Source organism: Gambusia affinis, linkage group LG22 (genome assembly GCF_019740435.1).
Source record: "Gambusia affinis linkage group LG22, SWU_Gaff_1.0, whole genome shotgun sequence".
Classification (NCBI taxonomy): domain Eukaryota; kingdom Metazoa; phylum Chordata; class Actinopteri; order Cyprinodontiformes; family Poeciliidae; genus Gambusia; species Gambusia affinis.
Window position 1 is genome coordinate 21,287,206 of NC_057889.1, and position 18,106 is coordinate 21,305,311.

Below are 18,106 nucleotides of genomic sequence, written 5' to 3' on the forward strand. Positions count from 1 at the left end.
CTGAAACAAAACAGAATCACAATGGTGTGGCTGAATGCCAGCATACCCCTGTGCAGGACCACATGTTCACGGCCCCTGTGCAGCTGCAGCAAGCTCTCGGACCAAATCAGGACCGGTACCAGCGAGGATCACATGGAGGACCCACAGCTTCAGCATGAGCGAATGTTCCCACATGACAGCTTTATGACGACAGTGACCTGTCTACAGTCAAAACAAACCATAATATTGTTGTTTATTTGGAAACACCGTTCCAGACAGCTAATTACTCTAAGAGCTGGAACCAGTGTCGACTGTTCCAGTTCTGATCAGGTCTGTGCCTGAGGCAGAGATGGAGCATGTCAATTGCTGCCTTTCTCTAACAAACGAGTGCAAAACTTTGTAAATATTCCACTAATGTTGAAAAAACACAATTTCGTAGTTGTGTGTTTTCATTAAATAAGGAACACAATTAAAATCACATGTGAATAACTTTGTTTAGGCAACAAGTCGTAAAAAAAAAAAAAAAAGCTAAACCATCATCCTCTACATACTTCCTGTCGTCTTCATGGTTTGCACCAGTCAAATTGCACATTTATATGGTCAATATAAACGCAGCTAAAAAGTCAGATAAAGCTATTTAAGTCATATCCACTGATGGACTACACACATCTATCTGGTGAGTGTAGAACATAACACCTGAATGTAAAGAATAAACTACAATTAATTCTAAACATTAGTGTGAAGGGTTTGTAATAATTTCAGAATCTGCAGATGACTTGATTAACACACCGGCTGGATATCAAAAGACTAAGAGTCAGCTCGTTTTTTACTGACGAACTGCAATTTCAGTTTAGCCATGGCTCTTCCTATTATCTCTGTCAGTTTTTAAGATTTACCCATAAAGACAAAGTCCAAACCACAGTTCAGTCCAGTTAAGACAGAAAAAAAAAAAGCCCTCATCGGCCATTTTATTAGGTACACTTCTCAATTTCTTGTTAGTACAAAGAGTAAATCAGCCGATCCATTACCAGCAACTCTCTAGGTGTTGCTGAGAGTTGCTCGGCTGAGCAACAACAGTAGTTGTGTAGCAACAACTACTGTTGTTGCTACACAGTAGTTGTTGCAGTAGTGTAGCAGTAGTGTTGCTACACTACTGCTACATCTCAAATTTATGGATTTGAAATGTGTTTTAAGATAAATCTCTAAATGTTCTCTGTGATTATTTGTTATTATATGTTTAGCAAATTGAAATAATTTTGCTAATCCAAACTGAGGTAAAACAGGAAAAGTTTAACGTCATTTGATGTCAGAAAGTGAGAATAAAAATGTAGCAGTAGTGTTGCTGTTGGTGCCAGTCAGGCTGATCTGAGTGTTTCAGAAACAGCTGATCTAATAAATGTTTTTTCACATAACCATCGGATGGGTCTGCAGAGAATGGTCTGAAATGTCTACGATATTCAGTCAGGAGCGGTTGTTTAGATGAAAATGTCTTGTTGATGTCGGAGGAGAATCGGATTTCTGGTTCCAGATGACAAATAACCACAACAGTAGCTAAAATAACCATGTTATTATTAATGCCATCTCTGACTCTCTGACTGCACAAGGCTTGACTCCACCAGGGGACGCATCTGTCGACTAAAAATAGTAAACTGTGGCTACAACAGAGCTTACTGCTAACAGCAAAGCTAACAGTGAAGCCAATTTTTCATTTAGCGCATTAGCAATTTGCTAACTTTGATAACATTTAGCGCACTTAGCTTTCCTTGAATTAATGTTTGCACCACTATCCAGTAGTGTTTCACATTACCATGTCAACATGGATAAAACTTTTTGGGAAATGTTTCAGGTATCACTTTGGCTCTATGTTAAAGCATTAAGGCAGAACTAATAGTATGGTGTGTTTAATAAAGTTGCCAGTGAGTATAAACGGACATCAAATTGGGAAGAGTCAAAATGCCATTAAATATGATTCCACCATCAAACAAAGAGAACAACTGAATTATAGTAAAATGTTCAAGATAGTAGTAACTTACACCAGTAACTTATGGAGGAGGGTTAATGACGGTGTAGGCTTGTTTAGCAGCAATGAGACATTTTACAAAACAATCATGGATTACTGATACGCACACAAAATCTGATTTAAAGTTGACAGAAACAGATCAACAGACCTCAGTCTGTAGATCTGTACCTGAACTGCTGACCTCTGAACTCCACTTATCCACAACTGACAGCTCAGCTGTTTTAACTCACAAAGAGTAATATCAGTCTGCTGGGAATTACGTAAAGACAGCCTCTGTTCTGACCATCTGACATCAAATCAGCGACGTCACCAATCAAGTTAAAGTTCTCCCACATAATCTGCTCTGTTTGCTTAGTTTGTATTATAGAAAGACAACACTAGTCTTTTTTGTGAGAGGCAGCTGTAGAGGGACATGGGAGAGTGGGAGCTGACATACAGATGGGCTGTGGGAGTCGGCAGCGTACAGTCACATGTGAGATACAGCGAAAGCAAATTGTTTTAATCTAATGTGACAGATCTGTTTGCTAAGAAGCTGCAACAACACTGATGTGTCTGGTTGTTGGTTCTGCTGCTTATGTAACACACTTAGATCTGTGAGCTGACTGTCAGATATGGAGCTGCTTTGAGGAGGTTTACAGCTTACATCTTAAATTTGTTGTTTTTAAAGACATCGGATTCAACCTAATGTCTACAAATATTAAGAGCTACACAAACATTTCATATCTGAATCTCACCAAGCACTGAAAAAACACATTCAGACACTATTTTATATCAGATCTACAACAAGAAACATTTTGAACAAGAAAATCAGTACAGAAATTCTTCATTTAATTTAAAACCTTTTAATATATTTTGTGACACTACCACAATATTTTTTAATACAAACATGACTTCAAGCTGCAGCTTGGACTTCAGTTAGAGGTAATGCTCTGATTACAAAGTGACAGGTTGGCATCATTTTCTTAACTTTTGTAGTGAGTCTAGTGATATTAGTCACTAGATCTTCAAGTCTAATAGCTTTAAAGTAGACATGAAAGATAATGTTGAACAAATAAAGACAGAAAATCGAAGCTGCTTAAAATCATAAAGAAGTTATTGTTATGATATATATATATAAAAAAAATTTGCAGTATTAAATCTGGCCTCAACAAACTCATGGAACACATCATCTTACCCTTTATCTGAAAAAAAAATAAAAAAATAAAAGAATATTGATTTCCTTTAGATTTTTTACTATAATGATCTACTATGTTGTACCTCAGTTCCCAAAATTAAGGAAATCTGGGTCAATTTATTGGCTGGCCAATTTATCGGTGCAACCCTAGTGAGCATGTGTAAAGTAGTTTTCAAGCGTGCCAAAGGGGATCACAAAAAATGTTCTTTTCTCCCAGGGTCTTGAAGCAGATTGCCAAAAAGGACTGGGTTTCTGTTTCTCAAGAATCTGCCCACACATTCCTCCTAGACAAGATCTGAAGTTATTCAACTAGTCAAACTTGAAATGTTTGAGACACTCTTCTGGAGATGAATGTTTTCTAATTCTAAGCCCAACGTTTCCTTGTCATTGCATTCATCTGCCAGCTGAAACATCGGGACACTCCTGCTAACTGCTCAATAACATTTACACTCATCAGTCCAGGTCAGCAAACCCTTATGCAACAATTCAGCTTGTGAACAAATTACTCTCAACTCACAGCTCGCTCACACACACACACACACGATAGTTTCAGATTCCTCCTGACGGATTGTTGTTGATCCTGTCTGGGTCTCAGAGAATGTAACTTCCCATCAACAAAAACAAAAGAAGTTGTGTGGGAAAAGAAAGTAGTGAAGAATCTCACAGTAACTAATGGTGTGCTGCAGTCAGAGTAGATGGTTGAGTTCAGGGCGTTCTGCTCCTCACAAACAACAATCTCACTCCTTGACATTATCTCATTTATAATAATAGAACACACTGGGACATAACAACACCTGCACAGTGGCACAAACACATCTCTGCTGACTGCGCTGATTCAGTGTGACAAACTGGAGAGCCACTCAGTCCTTTAGTTTCAGCATTAATCCAGAGAGAGCAGCGCTGGTTTAGGCTAATGGAGGATAACTGATGGGCATTAGAGAGTTTTCTCATGTCACACTGCTCCTCATCCAGCTCCTCTGTACAACATCTTACTTCTTACTTGTAAGGTTTGAATGGCCAAACCTTACAAGTTTGGTATATACTTCCAAACTTCAAAAACTGTATGTTCTTTGCAAGTCATGTGACCAGAGCCTGCTGGTCGTTCCACCTTACAGGCCGAAAACTAAAAATGAATTAAACATCTGAGCTGCAGCACCAGAACATTAGCTTTACAAAAAGCAACTAAAAACTCGTTTTGAAAATAATCGCTTTTCATTTCTATAAATGAAGCATTTATAGTAATGTTTATCTACACAGCAAGTTGTCACCAATGTCTTAAAGAGCCATGGAGAAGAATTTACTTGCTTAATCACATGGAAATGGCTCCGGGATAAAGTGTGTGCCATGGGTGGTGTGTGCTAATATAGGCAAACTGGAGCAGTAAAGTTAGCTGCTTACCAGATCCCTGTGGAGCACCCAGTTGGTGTGGAGGTAATGGATCCCATCCAGGATCTGGTACAGGAGAGATTTCACCATCCCTCGGGGAAGCTGCATGGGCTTCTTGTTGGCTTTGGAGGCGCGGTGGAACTTAATGATGTGCTGCAAAGTAAACAAAGTTTGAGACGGTTTGAGTTTCCCAGGCCTCACATCACCCCACTCTGTCTGTGGATGTCACTGTGACAGACAAAGCGCTTTATCTTTCAAACATCTAGAGATAAAACGAAATAAATATTTTTTATTGTAGACAAAAATAGAATCAAATGACTGTTTCTGGATTTGGCCGTCATCACCACAGATTCATGCTGCAGCAGTGGTGCACAAAAACTCACCCACAGATCATGTTCGGCGTAGTCAAAAAGGAGCCACACCTTCCTGTCGCTGTGGGACAGAAACACTTTCTGAAGGGCGATAACGTTCGGGTGCTTCAGTTCTCGTAACAGCTGGAAGACACACAGAAGAAATATATAAGGAAATATGAGAGAAAATAAGTCATACCCGTTGAAAGTGTAATATTGTCACCTTCCTAAATTAATGCCCAAAGTCAATGTTTTGCCAAAAATGATTTGGGGAAAAAAAGAAAAAAAAGAATCGTCACCTCTTTCTTTCCAAAAGATGATTTACACACACACACACACACACACACACACACACACACACACGCCCACACACACGCACACGCACACAGAAAAACCACTCTTTTGGCAAAATATTTATTTACTTATATTCAGTCATTTTAGTTACTTACACCATTCTTAGGTATATTTTATAAATTTTATCGCTTATGGTTGTATTTGTATTATCATTATTTAACACCTTGGATGGAGCAGCTTGTCAACTAATAAGTAATTTACACTTGGTAATCAATAAAGTATATTCTATTCTATATTAGTCAAGCCATTATTTTAGGAAGGTGACAATATGCCTTCTGATTAAATTGTGTGACAATAATGTGTTCACGTCAAATCCTGCATCCTTTAATTTACTCAGTGTATATAATTTAACCCCAAGATGAGAAAACCAATTTTAGACAGTGATTTCTATATATTCATGTTTATATGCATTAACCTCTGCTCTCCAGTATATTTTACTATTCAGACTAGATGAATTGAATCAAATATTAAAGTTCTGACTTTCAGTGAGGTGAAGTGAAGTGACAGGTGTGAAACATTGAGTCCCATTCTTTGCTCCTTCAGTTAAAGTGTAAGTTAATAACAAGGCGTCCAGGCAGCAGAACAACCACCAGGATCCGGTGATTGAACCTGTTCCTCTCACGTCATGCAGACTGTCTGCTTCCTGTCTCCCATAATGTCACAAGTCCTTTACCACACAGTCTGAAAAGTTTGGCTCAAATTTTAAATAGTATTTTCTCATAAGAAGAGAAAATACAATTTTCTCTAGTATTTTCTAGTATTAAAGATGTAAATAAAGATTTATTCACATCTTTATTCAGATGTGAATAAATCTGGTCAACAAGATTTATTCACACACCCGGAACTTTCTCCCTCTATTTAATCACATTACATAAAACAGGATGCACTGTTTGAAAATGTAGATTTATAAGGTGGGGCTGCACAGTGGAGCAGTTGGTAGAGCTGTGGCCTTGCAGCAAAAAGGTCCTGGGTTCGATTCCCGGCCCGGGGTCTTTCTGCACAGAGTTTGCATGCGTGGGTTCTCTCCAGGTTCTCCTGCTTCCTCCCAAAGTCCAAAAACATGACTGTCAGGTTAATTGGTTTCTCTAAATTCTTCCTAGGTGTGAGTGTGTGTGTGAATGGTTGTTTGTCCTGTCTGTTTCTGTGCTGCCATGTGACAGACTGGTGACCTGTCCAGGGTGAACCCCGCCTCTCGCCCGGAACGTAGCTGGAGATTGGAACCAGCAACCCTCCTGACCCCATTAGGGACAAGGGTGAACAGAAAATGGATGGATGGATGGATGGATTCATAAGGTGTGTTTGTTCTGATACAAATATTTTCTGATACCCCTAAATAAAAGGGTCAGAGACAAGGTTAAGAAGTGTAATGTAGAGCAAAAATATAAAACCTCAACTTTCTGAACTACATGCAAATTACTATGTGAAGAAGTAAACCTCTTGAACACACCAAAAGCAAAACACGGCGATGGCAGCGTGTTTTTCAGGAAGCTTTTCTGCTCTGACTGCTAGAAGTTGCAAAAAATAAACTGAAGTAGAGGTTTATCTTCCAGAGATATGGTGGAATATTTTACATCAAATTATTTTCATGTGTATGAACAGCCTAGTTAAAGTACAGACCTAAATCCAATAAAGAATCAATGGCAAAACTCAAATCAATTGTAGTTTACATATGTTTTCCATTTAATCTGGCGGAACTAGATCAGAAAGTTTCAGTCTCTAGATGTGAAACATAATGCAGCATGTGGGAGTACTGCCTTATGACGAAATGCTACAAAACAATACATTAGAGTATAAAATGTAAAATACACTTTTAAATCTTGCAACGAATGAACACCTATGCCTGTACTTCTGAAAGTGTTGCTTGGATGACAAACCCAAAATCACTGACCCAACGGCATGACAAAGAGCTGCTGACATAAACAGGACGTAAGCAGTGACAGTATGCAAAGACAGAGCTAAATAACTGCATTCTAAACTCTGTGCTGCACCTTTTGTAATGGTTCACTGATCTGAACATTTCCCACTTACTCTGAGTCATTCTCTGTCCCATAACAGTCCGTCCAGAATCAATCACTGCCTTCCGACAAGCTTCCATTACTGCAAAGCTGGCTCAGCTAGAGGGGAGCTCCAACAGAAATGAATCCTGTCATGTGGATGAATTATTCAGTAGCAGAAGCTTCAAGGAGTCTAACAGTAAAACTGCCGCAAAGAATGCCCAAGAATCCACAGGTTTTCTTTCATTACATATGTGCAGACTTCAATATCAGTTCTTATCTTTGAAATGTGGTGCATTTCATTTTGATAGAAAAAACATTTATCGATGGAAATGGTAGTATAGCTATGGTGAGCTTATAAGACACTTCACATACAAAGCATACAAAACAAAATGGCCTCATACAAATCACCAGCTCCACAGAAATAACACTGCATCTTTCAACTCAACCAGAACACAGCACTCGTTGTCTTCTTTCCCAAGATTTCCCAACAAACAAAAGCAAAAATGTCCCTAAAATATATCAAACTCAGAATTTTTATCAGAGATTTTGATGTATTACTTTTTTTAAATTCTTTTTCCTCCCATATAAACAACCATGGTGGTATACATTACTTTAACAAAGTCTGCATTAACATTTTTTTTGTGGTAAAATATCTGAAAATAAAACAGCAGGACAATAACACCTGACAGTTAGAACATGACAGTATTGTATGAAAAGTGAAGTTTATGTAAACGTAAATAATTCTCTTTGTGAAAACTGATATTTTCACAAGATCATTTTTTAAGCATATTTCAGCAATACTGCCATTCTGACTCACATTCCTCACCAGTAGGTGGTGGTAATATATACCAAATAGCTGTTTGCCAACCGGCAATAAACTCAAAAAGAATTTGACATTGACAGGTGTACAATGGGCGCTAGGTGCACATCAAATTTGCTGCCCCTCTTTGTCCTACTGTGGGAAATGTAGGAAAGTGAAACACTCTGCAAGGAAATCTCAAGCGTCCCTGTACAGTACGCACGGCTCTCCATAGTGTTGCTCACCGTGGCAATAATCGATTCACTGGGTTTTCACAATATTTAATTGGGAAAAAAATGTTTGAAATGCACTGATGAGTAGACATTTTACTCACTCCTATTTATAAGTCGGTAAGATTTCTTTTGAGTGTGTCAGCTGAGTTTTGAGGGAGAGCAAAAACAGGGACTCTTGGTGTTCAGTCCCCAAAAACGAGTTATTTAACTGTTCGCTCTTCACTTTATAGCCAGGTTTAAAAATAGAAGGGGTTAGGAAGGGTAAGTCCAGGAAAATAATGGTGGAATTGTACATAAGCTGTTTGATTCAGCCTCTGGCTGTGGAAGTGGGGTTAGTGTTTAATTACAGCCTTAATCCAAAGGCTATAATGGAGCATTGCGGCACAGAGTCTATGGGATACGGGCTGTACAGCCCCATCATACTGCCACCACTAGTACCCCTGAGGGATACTTGCTGTATGAAAGCAGAACTGTGACTACAGTCGCTGAAGGCACTGTCACGAACAAGACTCATCATCATCCGACGGAAGTCTGTAAGTTCATCAGGGATAAGCAGACAATAAAGTCAGTGAGTTATCACAACAATAATTTAAGCAATGTCTGGAGTGGCTGAGCCAGAGTACCGACTTTATTGGGAAAGAGAATCAAGATTATGGTGATGGTAAGAAGACCTTTCCAACGCGTTGAATGATGATGAATCTTCTGCAATTTCCCCAAAACACAGCATATGCAGACGCTCCCAAGTAGTCGCTCCAATGCCTGAATAAGATGCCAACATCTCTGATGGCTGATTATCAATCAAACAATTAATCAACAGATAGTCATAAAATCCCCAGGGAAATTCAAGTATCCAGTAGCACATAAAGACCTCAACAAAAACATAAAACATACATCCATACATTAATCATTTGGAGCCAACCTGTATACCTGACAGCAACAATGTACAGCAATAAAAACAGTGCTCATCAGCGGCACAATTAAAAATATAGAGGAGATTTAAAACTTTATCAGATATGCTCCGTATAGAGTTAAGGCTGGACCCACTTCTGATTGTACTCGGAGTTTCTGTTCAGCTTTCTCAATTTAATAAATACCAACGACAATTATTATCTTATGCCTTTATCATAGGAAAAAAGCTAGTGTTGATGTTCTGGAAAAAAACAGAGGTCCCGTCAGTTAAATTGTGGCTGGATGAACTGGTGAGGCTCTCTCATTTGGAAAGAGTACGGTTCTCATTAGCAAATAACTTAAAGCGATTCAACAGAACTTGGCAACCCCTTCAGCAATATATTAATAACCCTATTTGAAGATGATTTGTTTTGATTATCGATGTGATCAGATGTAAGTCCCAGGAAAAGGGGAGGAGGGTGGGTTGGGGGAGGTGATTGGGTCTTGAGAATGTCCTTATTCATGTCACTTTTGTTTTGTTTTAATTTTGTATTGTCTTTATGTTTTATGTTCACATAAAAAAAGAAAACAAACATGTATTGTTGAGGTTGTAATTCTCATGTCTGATTTCTCAATAAAACAGTTTGACAACAAAAATATAGAGGAGGACATCAAGAAAAATAAAGATGTGGTTCACGATTTAAACTTTAACCATCTAAACACAGTGGTGCTGGTTTGTTGTCCAATTATTACAAGCTCAATGCAGTTTCAAAAAGGTCCCGCCTCTTGGCGTAACATCACAGGCAACCACAGAGAAACAGCGGCTGAACTGATTTTCTAAAATGACCTCACATAAATAAACACTGGGATTTACATATAGAATATTTATTGTGTGGACTCTGCTGGTGTAACATTACTGCAAACCAACACAACACCGCTGCAGGCTGTAATCATACGGCTGTAATCCAGCCTCAGCCGCAGCGAGCCGGGTGGGAAAATTTTCCATGTGCAGAAAATCTTGTGACTCGCTTTCACGCACTATTAAACAAAGACCATTTAGGCCATTTTAAATGTGGAGGGATGGAGAACACGCTGGGAACACACTGCTGACTGCTCTGTCCAGATTTTATTGAGATACAACAACTTCAAAGGGGAGGAAGACTGAACGTAGTATTAGAAACATGTATATTTTGTCTCTTTTTAATGGAGCTTAAAAGAAATAATACATGGAAGATGGTGGATATTTTGCCAATGTTACTTGAATAACACAATGGAATATTTATGTCTGCAAATACACATGTAGAATCTACACAGTCAAGTAAGAGACTGCTGTTTCTTTGTTTTTGACCAGTCTAGTTATAAAGCTAGCAGGTTTCTATACATCATTCTATACAGCCTTCAAGGCAGGAGATTCGATACAAAACCTCCATTCTGACGGAATGCTGTAGTGAAAGTACCGCCACCAATCAGCCGGTACAACCACTAGTTACTGTTGATTTTGAAGATGATGCCATTTGACAAAATGTGATGTTTAGTGCTTGTTTCATAATTGGGTACTGTACGATGTTTAGTATGATTTAACATGTAAAGCACTTTGAACTGTCTTGTTGATGAAATGTTTTATACAAATAAACATGACTGAAACTCCAGTTCATTTGCCTTGACTTTCCAGGGAAACAAACTAGAGTTTGAGATCGATTCAGATCATTTATTTGCTCTATTACTTCCCTTATGCTGCTGCAAGAGTGAACCTTTTAGCTAATATTGGACAGGAAGTCATATACTATCCATGAAGAACTTTCATGAATCACATAGCATGAGCAAAATTTCTGCAGTCGAAATGGGGAACTCACAACAAGCAAGGCTGCAAAAACGCCAGTTTATTGTCGCACCAAACCGGATTTGCATCACACTGACGGGGCAACTGGAGAGAAAGAAAACATGCTGTCCTGCATCAGCCAGCTGCTGTGGACTGATTAATGGCTGCTTTCATGCTGCTGGCGAGCAGCAGATCGATGACTGCTGCAGAGTGCTCTGTGCCAACCGCTGGTTACGGACAGACAGTGCAGGGAAAAGCCCGCTCTCTTCCCTGAACACAGCGGCGGCTACTTTAGCAGCAGACAAGTATAATAGTGTGGAACTGGGCAGAAGGAATGCAGTAATACGTATTACTGACAGATTAAACGCATGAATAATTGTATTATGTTGGTTTTACTGAAGCAGTGAATTCTTTAATGGTTTACCAAACTTGATCTTCTTAGAGAAGTGTAAATCATGGGTTTTAGTAGCCATTCGCTCCATGGTAACCGTCTTTTAGGGCTTTCTATCTAACCGCCGCTCTTAACATTAAACTGCGGCCCTATTTGCACAGTGATCCGCGTGCTTCTAGGAAGAATTGTCAACATAGGCCAGAACAAACACAGCTTATCAGCCTGAGGGGCAGTAAAGATAAAACCTCACCATTCTATGTTTCTACAGCTAAGGTTAAAGGCCGCCCAATGCTGCGCAATTTAAAAGGAGAAGTCCTTTTAAACGGTGGGCTGATTGGAGATGTCTCCTAACCTGGAGCAAGGTGAGGAAAAACAAACCAGTTAGTCATGTGCGTCAGGGTTTGCTCCGCATCTGCCACGTGCTTCTGGGGGCCCGGAGGTAAAAGACTGCATTTGTTAGGCCAGGGCTTTTGCGAAACAAAAGCCATTGTGAGCAAACATGAAAATGCCTCGGGAATTACAAGATTCATGAACAGTGTTTCAATTCATGAAGGTCAAACTGAGAATGAAGCGGGTTGGAGATGGAGCAGAGGGGAGAGCTGCTGACGAGACTTCCAGAACAATGACTAAATATTGAAAGGCTTTCAGCTATATAGTACTTTAAGAAAAAAAACGGGTTTTCTTTCCCCATAGGGAACAGTGGTCAGTCACACACACAGGTTACAAGTCATTTACAGACATGACAGTTCAATTCTGGCCATCAAATGATTGCAGTCAGGTAGAAGTCAGTCCCTGCAGGAAGTTCATTAATTCTCATTCGCAAATTTTGCAGACTTGCAATTTTCATGAATCAATGCAACTTTCCCCCAAATCTGACCAATCACCTCCTGCTGAATTTTGACCAGTCCTCTCGATCCCATTCTAATTTAACTTCTTATTTCACAACATCTCTTGAAAGTGGAACCTGCAAGACGAAAACCTGATTTTTGGGGGTTTCTTTGCACAAAACCCCCAAAATCATGAGATGTTCTTTAGGATTTCTGTAAACAGATCATGTAACTGTAATGACCAATATGGAATTCCTCTTTTGCACTTTGACAGTTCCTCAGGACAGGATTTGATTGGTATTAAGGACTCTATTACAAGAAGGTACATAAAAATGTTTTTTTAAATTTTTTTTTATTACTTTAAATATTATCTATGTTAAAATCCAGCCTTTTTGGGAAAGGTTATGTGTAGCAATTTCAACTTTCTGAAATTACTACAATTCACAAGAATCGTAGTGATCTGTTAAATCTCCGTTTTTATAAAACTTTTTCCACATATATACACCTTTTCAGTCAAGCTTGAAGAACATCTGCAAATTGACAGCAAATTATTGACAAAGTAGCTGCAAAAGTCAGTCAACAATCACAACAATCACCAAAAAAATACTACAGCACTCTGGAGGGACTGATAAATTATTACATCAACTGATAAAACATTTTCTATCAAAGGAAACTTGCAATGTGTGACTGGACTTTGCTGGGTGATTGCTACACAAATTTCTGCCCATACGAGTCTCTAAACACATATTTAGTGTGTTCAATCAGGTATTTAGAATCTTGGAAGTTTGCATGTGAAAGAACTCTTTTTTAATTTCAAAATAATTTGCTCCAACCCCTCATCACACCTCAATCTGAACATGAAAGTTCACTCAAAAGCCCTCAAGGTTGTTCTCGGCAGAAAAGAACAACTACGATTTAAAACACCCAAATGTTCTTACTGTACAGAATTTTGCTGCTGGGCACAATAACGTTGTTAAGGTGGAGGTGAAGATAGGAGCAGCTTTGCCTTTATCCAAATGCTACCCACACCTCTTTTACGGTTCTGGAAGAAAATCCCTCTCTGCCATGGTCGGCTTCATTGCTGTCACCATAACATCCAGAGAAAACACAGAGAAAGTGCAACAATGGAGGAAAGGAACACATATAACTGCAACACAAACATCATGCTGGCAAAACAAAGCAAACTATATCATTTCATATAATTAGATAAGCAAATAATGATTGAATGTGAATTAGTCAAACTTGGACTGAATTATTTTTTCCTTCAACTATAGATTCTTTAAAATACTTTACGATTTGTAAATCTGTGTGTGCAAATAAAATTAACGCCTAGTTTCTTCAAAATCTCGCAAATATTTCTTCCTTTCATGTTCTGGTGAACTTGATACCTTTGCATATCATCGCATCCCTTCTCAGCTGGTGCACTGCGTGTTTTAGACGCATCCCAGTTCAAACACACCTGACTGAAAGGATTGAATTACCTCGTCAGCCTGCTGCAACTTCCTGCAGGCAGGCATGCAGACAAATGTATCATTTACATCAGGAAAATATTTCAACATGCAGATCTGTCTAGGACTCATCTCCTCTGATTTAAGGTTATTTGTAACAAACTACTATTCAAGTTCTCAATTTCAAGGCAAGGGGGGCTTACAGAGTCCACATAAAACATTCAGACAAGAAGACGGTCCGTCATGTTTATCTTAATTTGACTGAACTAATCCCAAACAGATTATAGCTACAGTGGAAATATAGTGTAGCATAAAATATTTTGAAAAATGTAATGATTATAGGATAAACTGTAGCATTAAAAAAAAAGAAAGAAAAAGAAATACATATTTCAGTTTCAGGGGAAAGTAGACCTGGTGGGTCAAAACAAATTCTTAATAATGTTAACTATCATCTTCAGGAGGGAGAAGCAGCCTTCTGAAGCTGCTACCCCCGCAACCCGACCACGGATAAGCGGAAGAAAATGGATGGATGGATGGATGGATGGATGGTAAACTATCACTGTTTTCCGTATTTATCTTAAATTATGATGGCTAAAAGTGGACTAAATTGAGCTGTTCATTGTTTATAGATGGCTTGATTGATGCAACTAAGGCTCTAACTTTTGGGAGGATGTGCTGCACATCACTTTACTTCAATAACAATCTGCTATGAAGAAAGATTTAGAATGTGCAATACCACCGAGACACAAGTAAAACCAGGCAAGAAATGCATCATTCAGAAAAGATAAAGGTGACCAAGGAAAGATCTTTGCTGACAATCTTTCATTAATGAGCTGTGCTGGTTTAGGTGTTTGTCCATATGTTTACTTCAAGTAATGCACTCCAAAACTTTGACTTTATGAAGTTTGCTTACGAAACACCATAATAAACACCATGTTTACACCAAAAAGTAAAAACTAACTGAGAGTGTTGAACTGAGTTGAACACAACTGCAAACACAACTGAAACTACTGCAAAATCACAGTGTTTGGAATCTTTACACCTGAGTTCCTCCGCCCAGACTAAGCTCCGCCCACTTTGTTAAACTTAGCTTTGACCTAACTGATCAATTCAGACAACCAGAGCATTTATGCAACTTACCCAAACAGTAGCTAATCCCTGTTTGGGTTAGCAAACAGTAGCTAATCCCAGACTGTTTGTGTCGCAGAGCTTTACAGGGTTGTGAAACCTTGCTGGGCTTAGTTACGCAATTTCTGCCTACATCTCTTTCCATGTGTAGGTGGAAGACCAACAGTGAAAACATCGTCAACTAAAACAATAAAATGTCATTTTGAATATTTTTCTGCCATCAAAGGTTTTTATTATTGCCTGATTATCCATTTCATCATGACCAATCAGTGAAAAGAAGTAGGATTTATGTACAGATGACATTGAGTTTTACAATTGTAATGGTTGCCTATGGTTGCAGTTCAGCAATGGCAGTGGAAGAAGTGAACAAAGCCGTTCAGTCCATGTTGGCCACAGTTCCAAATATTGAGCAGTTAAAGTCGGTGCAAGAGGAGTGTGTAAGATATTTTATTGCTGCCAAAGATGCCGTGGTTCCACTTGACTCTTCTCTCCTTGCAGTGGAGGATAGTTGTTTCCAGCTCACGCAATTTTCTCTAAGCTTCACAGAGCAGCTTCCTTCATGATTGAGTTGGTGTATTACATACGTCACGGCCAAACGTTAGCATTCGGGTAAAAATCAGCTCCAGTCATTTAAAACGTCAGCAGAATCCATGGCTCCAGGAAGAAATTCTTCATCAATAGGAAGGTTTCCCAACCCAGAAACAAACCTGACAATAAACATCTGTTATCATTAGTACCATGTATTTTCCAGTCACATAGTGCCATTTTATAGAACAATCAAGTATCAGTCTTACCTTCAGTGGCTACAAAAATGCTATATTAAATATGACTTAAAGGAAATACAACTTTGTGATTTATTGCCTTGAGATTGGGCCTGTGTCTCTTTAAAAACTCCAGCTCTTTCTGAAACTCCACCTTCAGGAAGTCATCACAACATGGCTCCTCCATTAACCCTTTAACAACATTTTTACCAGCATAGCATTGAGGAGTAGTGATACAATAAGCACAGCTGATGTGCAGTTCCACAAGGTGTTTGCTAATTGCTCCTGTCTAGTCTGCAGGATCTGAGTGGAGGAGTTGAAAGGTAGCGTCCTCTGAGAGGTGGAAGCTCAGAAGCTTAGAAACTGCAGCTCTGAGAAGTAGCAACCAGGCCTTTTGCACAGCTGAATGGTTGCCATGGGAGATAACAGGTTTTCTTAAACATACATGAAAGAATAAAAGCAACACTCCAGGTATATTTTGGATGAGCAAATAATATTATAACATGATGTAAAGAAAAAAAAAAAAAACAGGCAATTTTGCATAATACTGGCCCTTTAATATCGTCCCAGTTTTACTCACATGTAAGTAAAACTGAGTAGCATCAGCCAGTCCAAATGTTAATGCCAATATTTCAAGGATCCCTAAATGTCTTTAGGCAGATCTCATTCTTCTGCATTTCTAGTTATGCGGCATCAATAAAGATCTAGGTGTCTCTGAATTCAAGATCTGTCTATATACAGACTTCAGATGAAAAATCATACGTGATACAATGAATCGTTAAATCATATCTACTTAAACCAGCCTAAAGATATTTTGTCTGCTGCTTAACTTTCATATCTTTAGGAAGAACATTACTATGGAAAAAAAATTACCAGCCATTCTGCAAAGCCAAAAACCCAGAGCAGCCAAACCGAACTCTTTCCACCCTTCCCAACTTAACTCTGCCACATGTGGCTTGCCAGTTGCTGAACCCGACTGTTTGCTAAACGAAGCGTGTAGGCGGTCTGGGAGCCACAAAGACCCTTTTGTTCATTCTGGGAGAGTCGCAGAGATGTTTTGAGGAAGACCAAATTCTGGTGGCCGTGAAATTTGAGAAACAAATGGGTTTACGCCTGATCTGCTGAGAAAGAAGAGGAAACACTCTACATGAACATTTAAAACCACACATTTTATTAACTAACATCTACAGGACGACGCGCAACAGTTGGTTTATAAAAAAATAAACCCAAACTATAAGGGAAAATCAGAATTTTTGGATTTCAAGCTCTAGAGAATAGGTATGCAGCATGTACAGTAGACTTAGTATCGGTTCCAAAACCAGAAGTTGGATCTGAGCTAACAAGCTAACAACTAATCACAGTAAAGCGATTAGCTGTTAAATGATGTTTCAAATAGCTTAAAGGGATCCACAATTAGCCGAACATATATGTTGTAATTTTCCTATTAACTAAAAAATAGCTGTAAAACTCATAATTACTTCCAAAACTGTATCTTTTGTTATAACTTTCACCCGTGGAGGTTGCCATTTTTTCACTTGCTGGGTTGGGTCAGCTCTGTACTAGAATCTACAGCGTGAACATAGGAAGGCTAACTTCACCTGAGTAGTTGTTTATCTTATTGCGTTTGATTTGCGTAATTTGAAATAATGCCACACTGTGTTACTATTGGCTGTAATTTAAAAAAAACAAAAAACAAAAAAAAAAAAAAACTGTGGGGTGAGTCTGGATCGCTTCCCAAATAAAAAAAATAAAAAAAGAGTGCACTGGGAGAGAGCTGACCACAACTTCAGAAGGACCTATTTGTGCATTTATCTCCAGAAGACTTTGAGTCATTTGTATGAGCAACACTGACAAAGGCTCTAAAACAGATGGTTATTACTTTTACCTAAAAACAAATACAGTGCTCACAGTTCTTTTTCACAAAGTGCTTAAACCCTGCTGCTGCCAGATAGGGAGCAAAAAATGCTGGGAGAGACATCAGACATGCAGGGCTGGACGCTCTTTTAAATGCTAACCGAGATATTACTACTGCTGCCGGTACTGAATGTGAAACCACGGACCCCGCATAGTATGTATGATACAATATTGAGCTGATATTGCTCAATACTGGCAGAGAAATGTGTCAAAGTGTAGTATGCACTTTGACACACACTATGTCAGGTGACATTTCTATGCCACTTGATTCATGGGAATTTACAGTCAGTGAGAATACTCCTCGCTTTGTTTCACACTATACACTACCATCTTCCACCTGTTGGCTTCGTCATCACTGAGGCCTCGGCCTTGCTCGGTAGAATGGAGTGTCTGAGCCAGGAAGTCTAAGTGCAAAGAGGAGCTATGGAGGCTGAGGCTACTGTGAGTGAAAATCTAGGACAGGCGACGGTTGGTCTGGAGCACCAGCTGATGGGTGTTGGAACAACCCTTGGATCTGTGTCACCACCCTCAAAGGCCACCGTGAAGCAGGAGCAGCACACAGGGCAAATAGTGAGCACTGGCACAGCGAGTGACATTCCAGTGGTTAAAACCAAGCTGATAAGTAAAGGTAAAGGTAA

General features: G+C 39.1%; 1 protein-coding gene across 1 annotated transcript in view; it reads right to left on the reverse strand.

Annotated features, from left to right (window-relative positions):
- Window positions 1–18,106, reverse strand: part of cdk19 (cyclin-dependent kinase 19) — a 49,019-nt gene that overhangs the window by 19,317 nt on the left and 11,596 nt on the right. The window contains exons 3-4 of the mRNA XM_044105640.1: window positions 4,943–5,053; window positions 4,572–4,712 (exon numbers count right to left, since the gene is read on the reverse strand). Of these exons, the coding sequence (XP_043961575.1) occupies window positions 4,572–4,712; window positions 4,943–5,053 (252 nt within the window). The remainder of the gene's footprint in view (window positions 1–4,571; window positions 4,713–4,942; window positions 5,054–18,106) is intronic.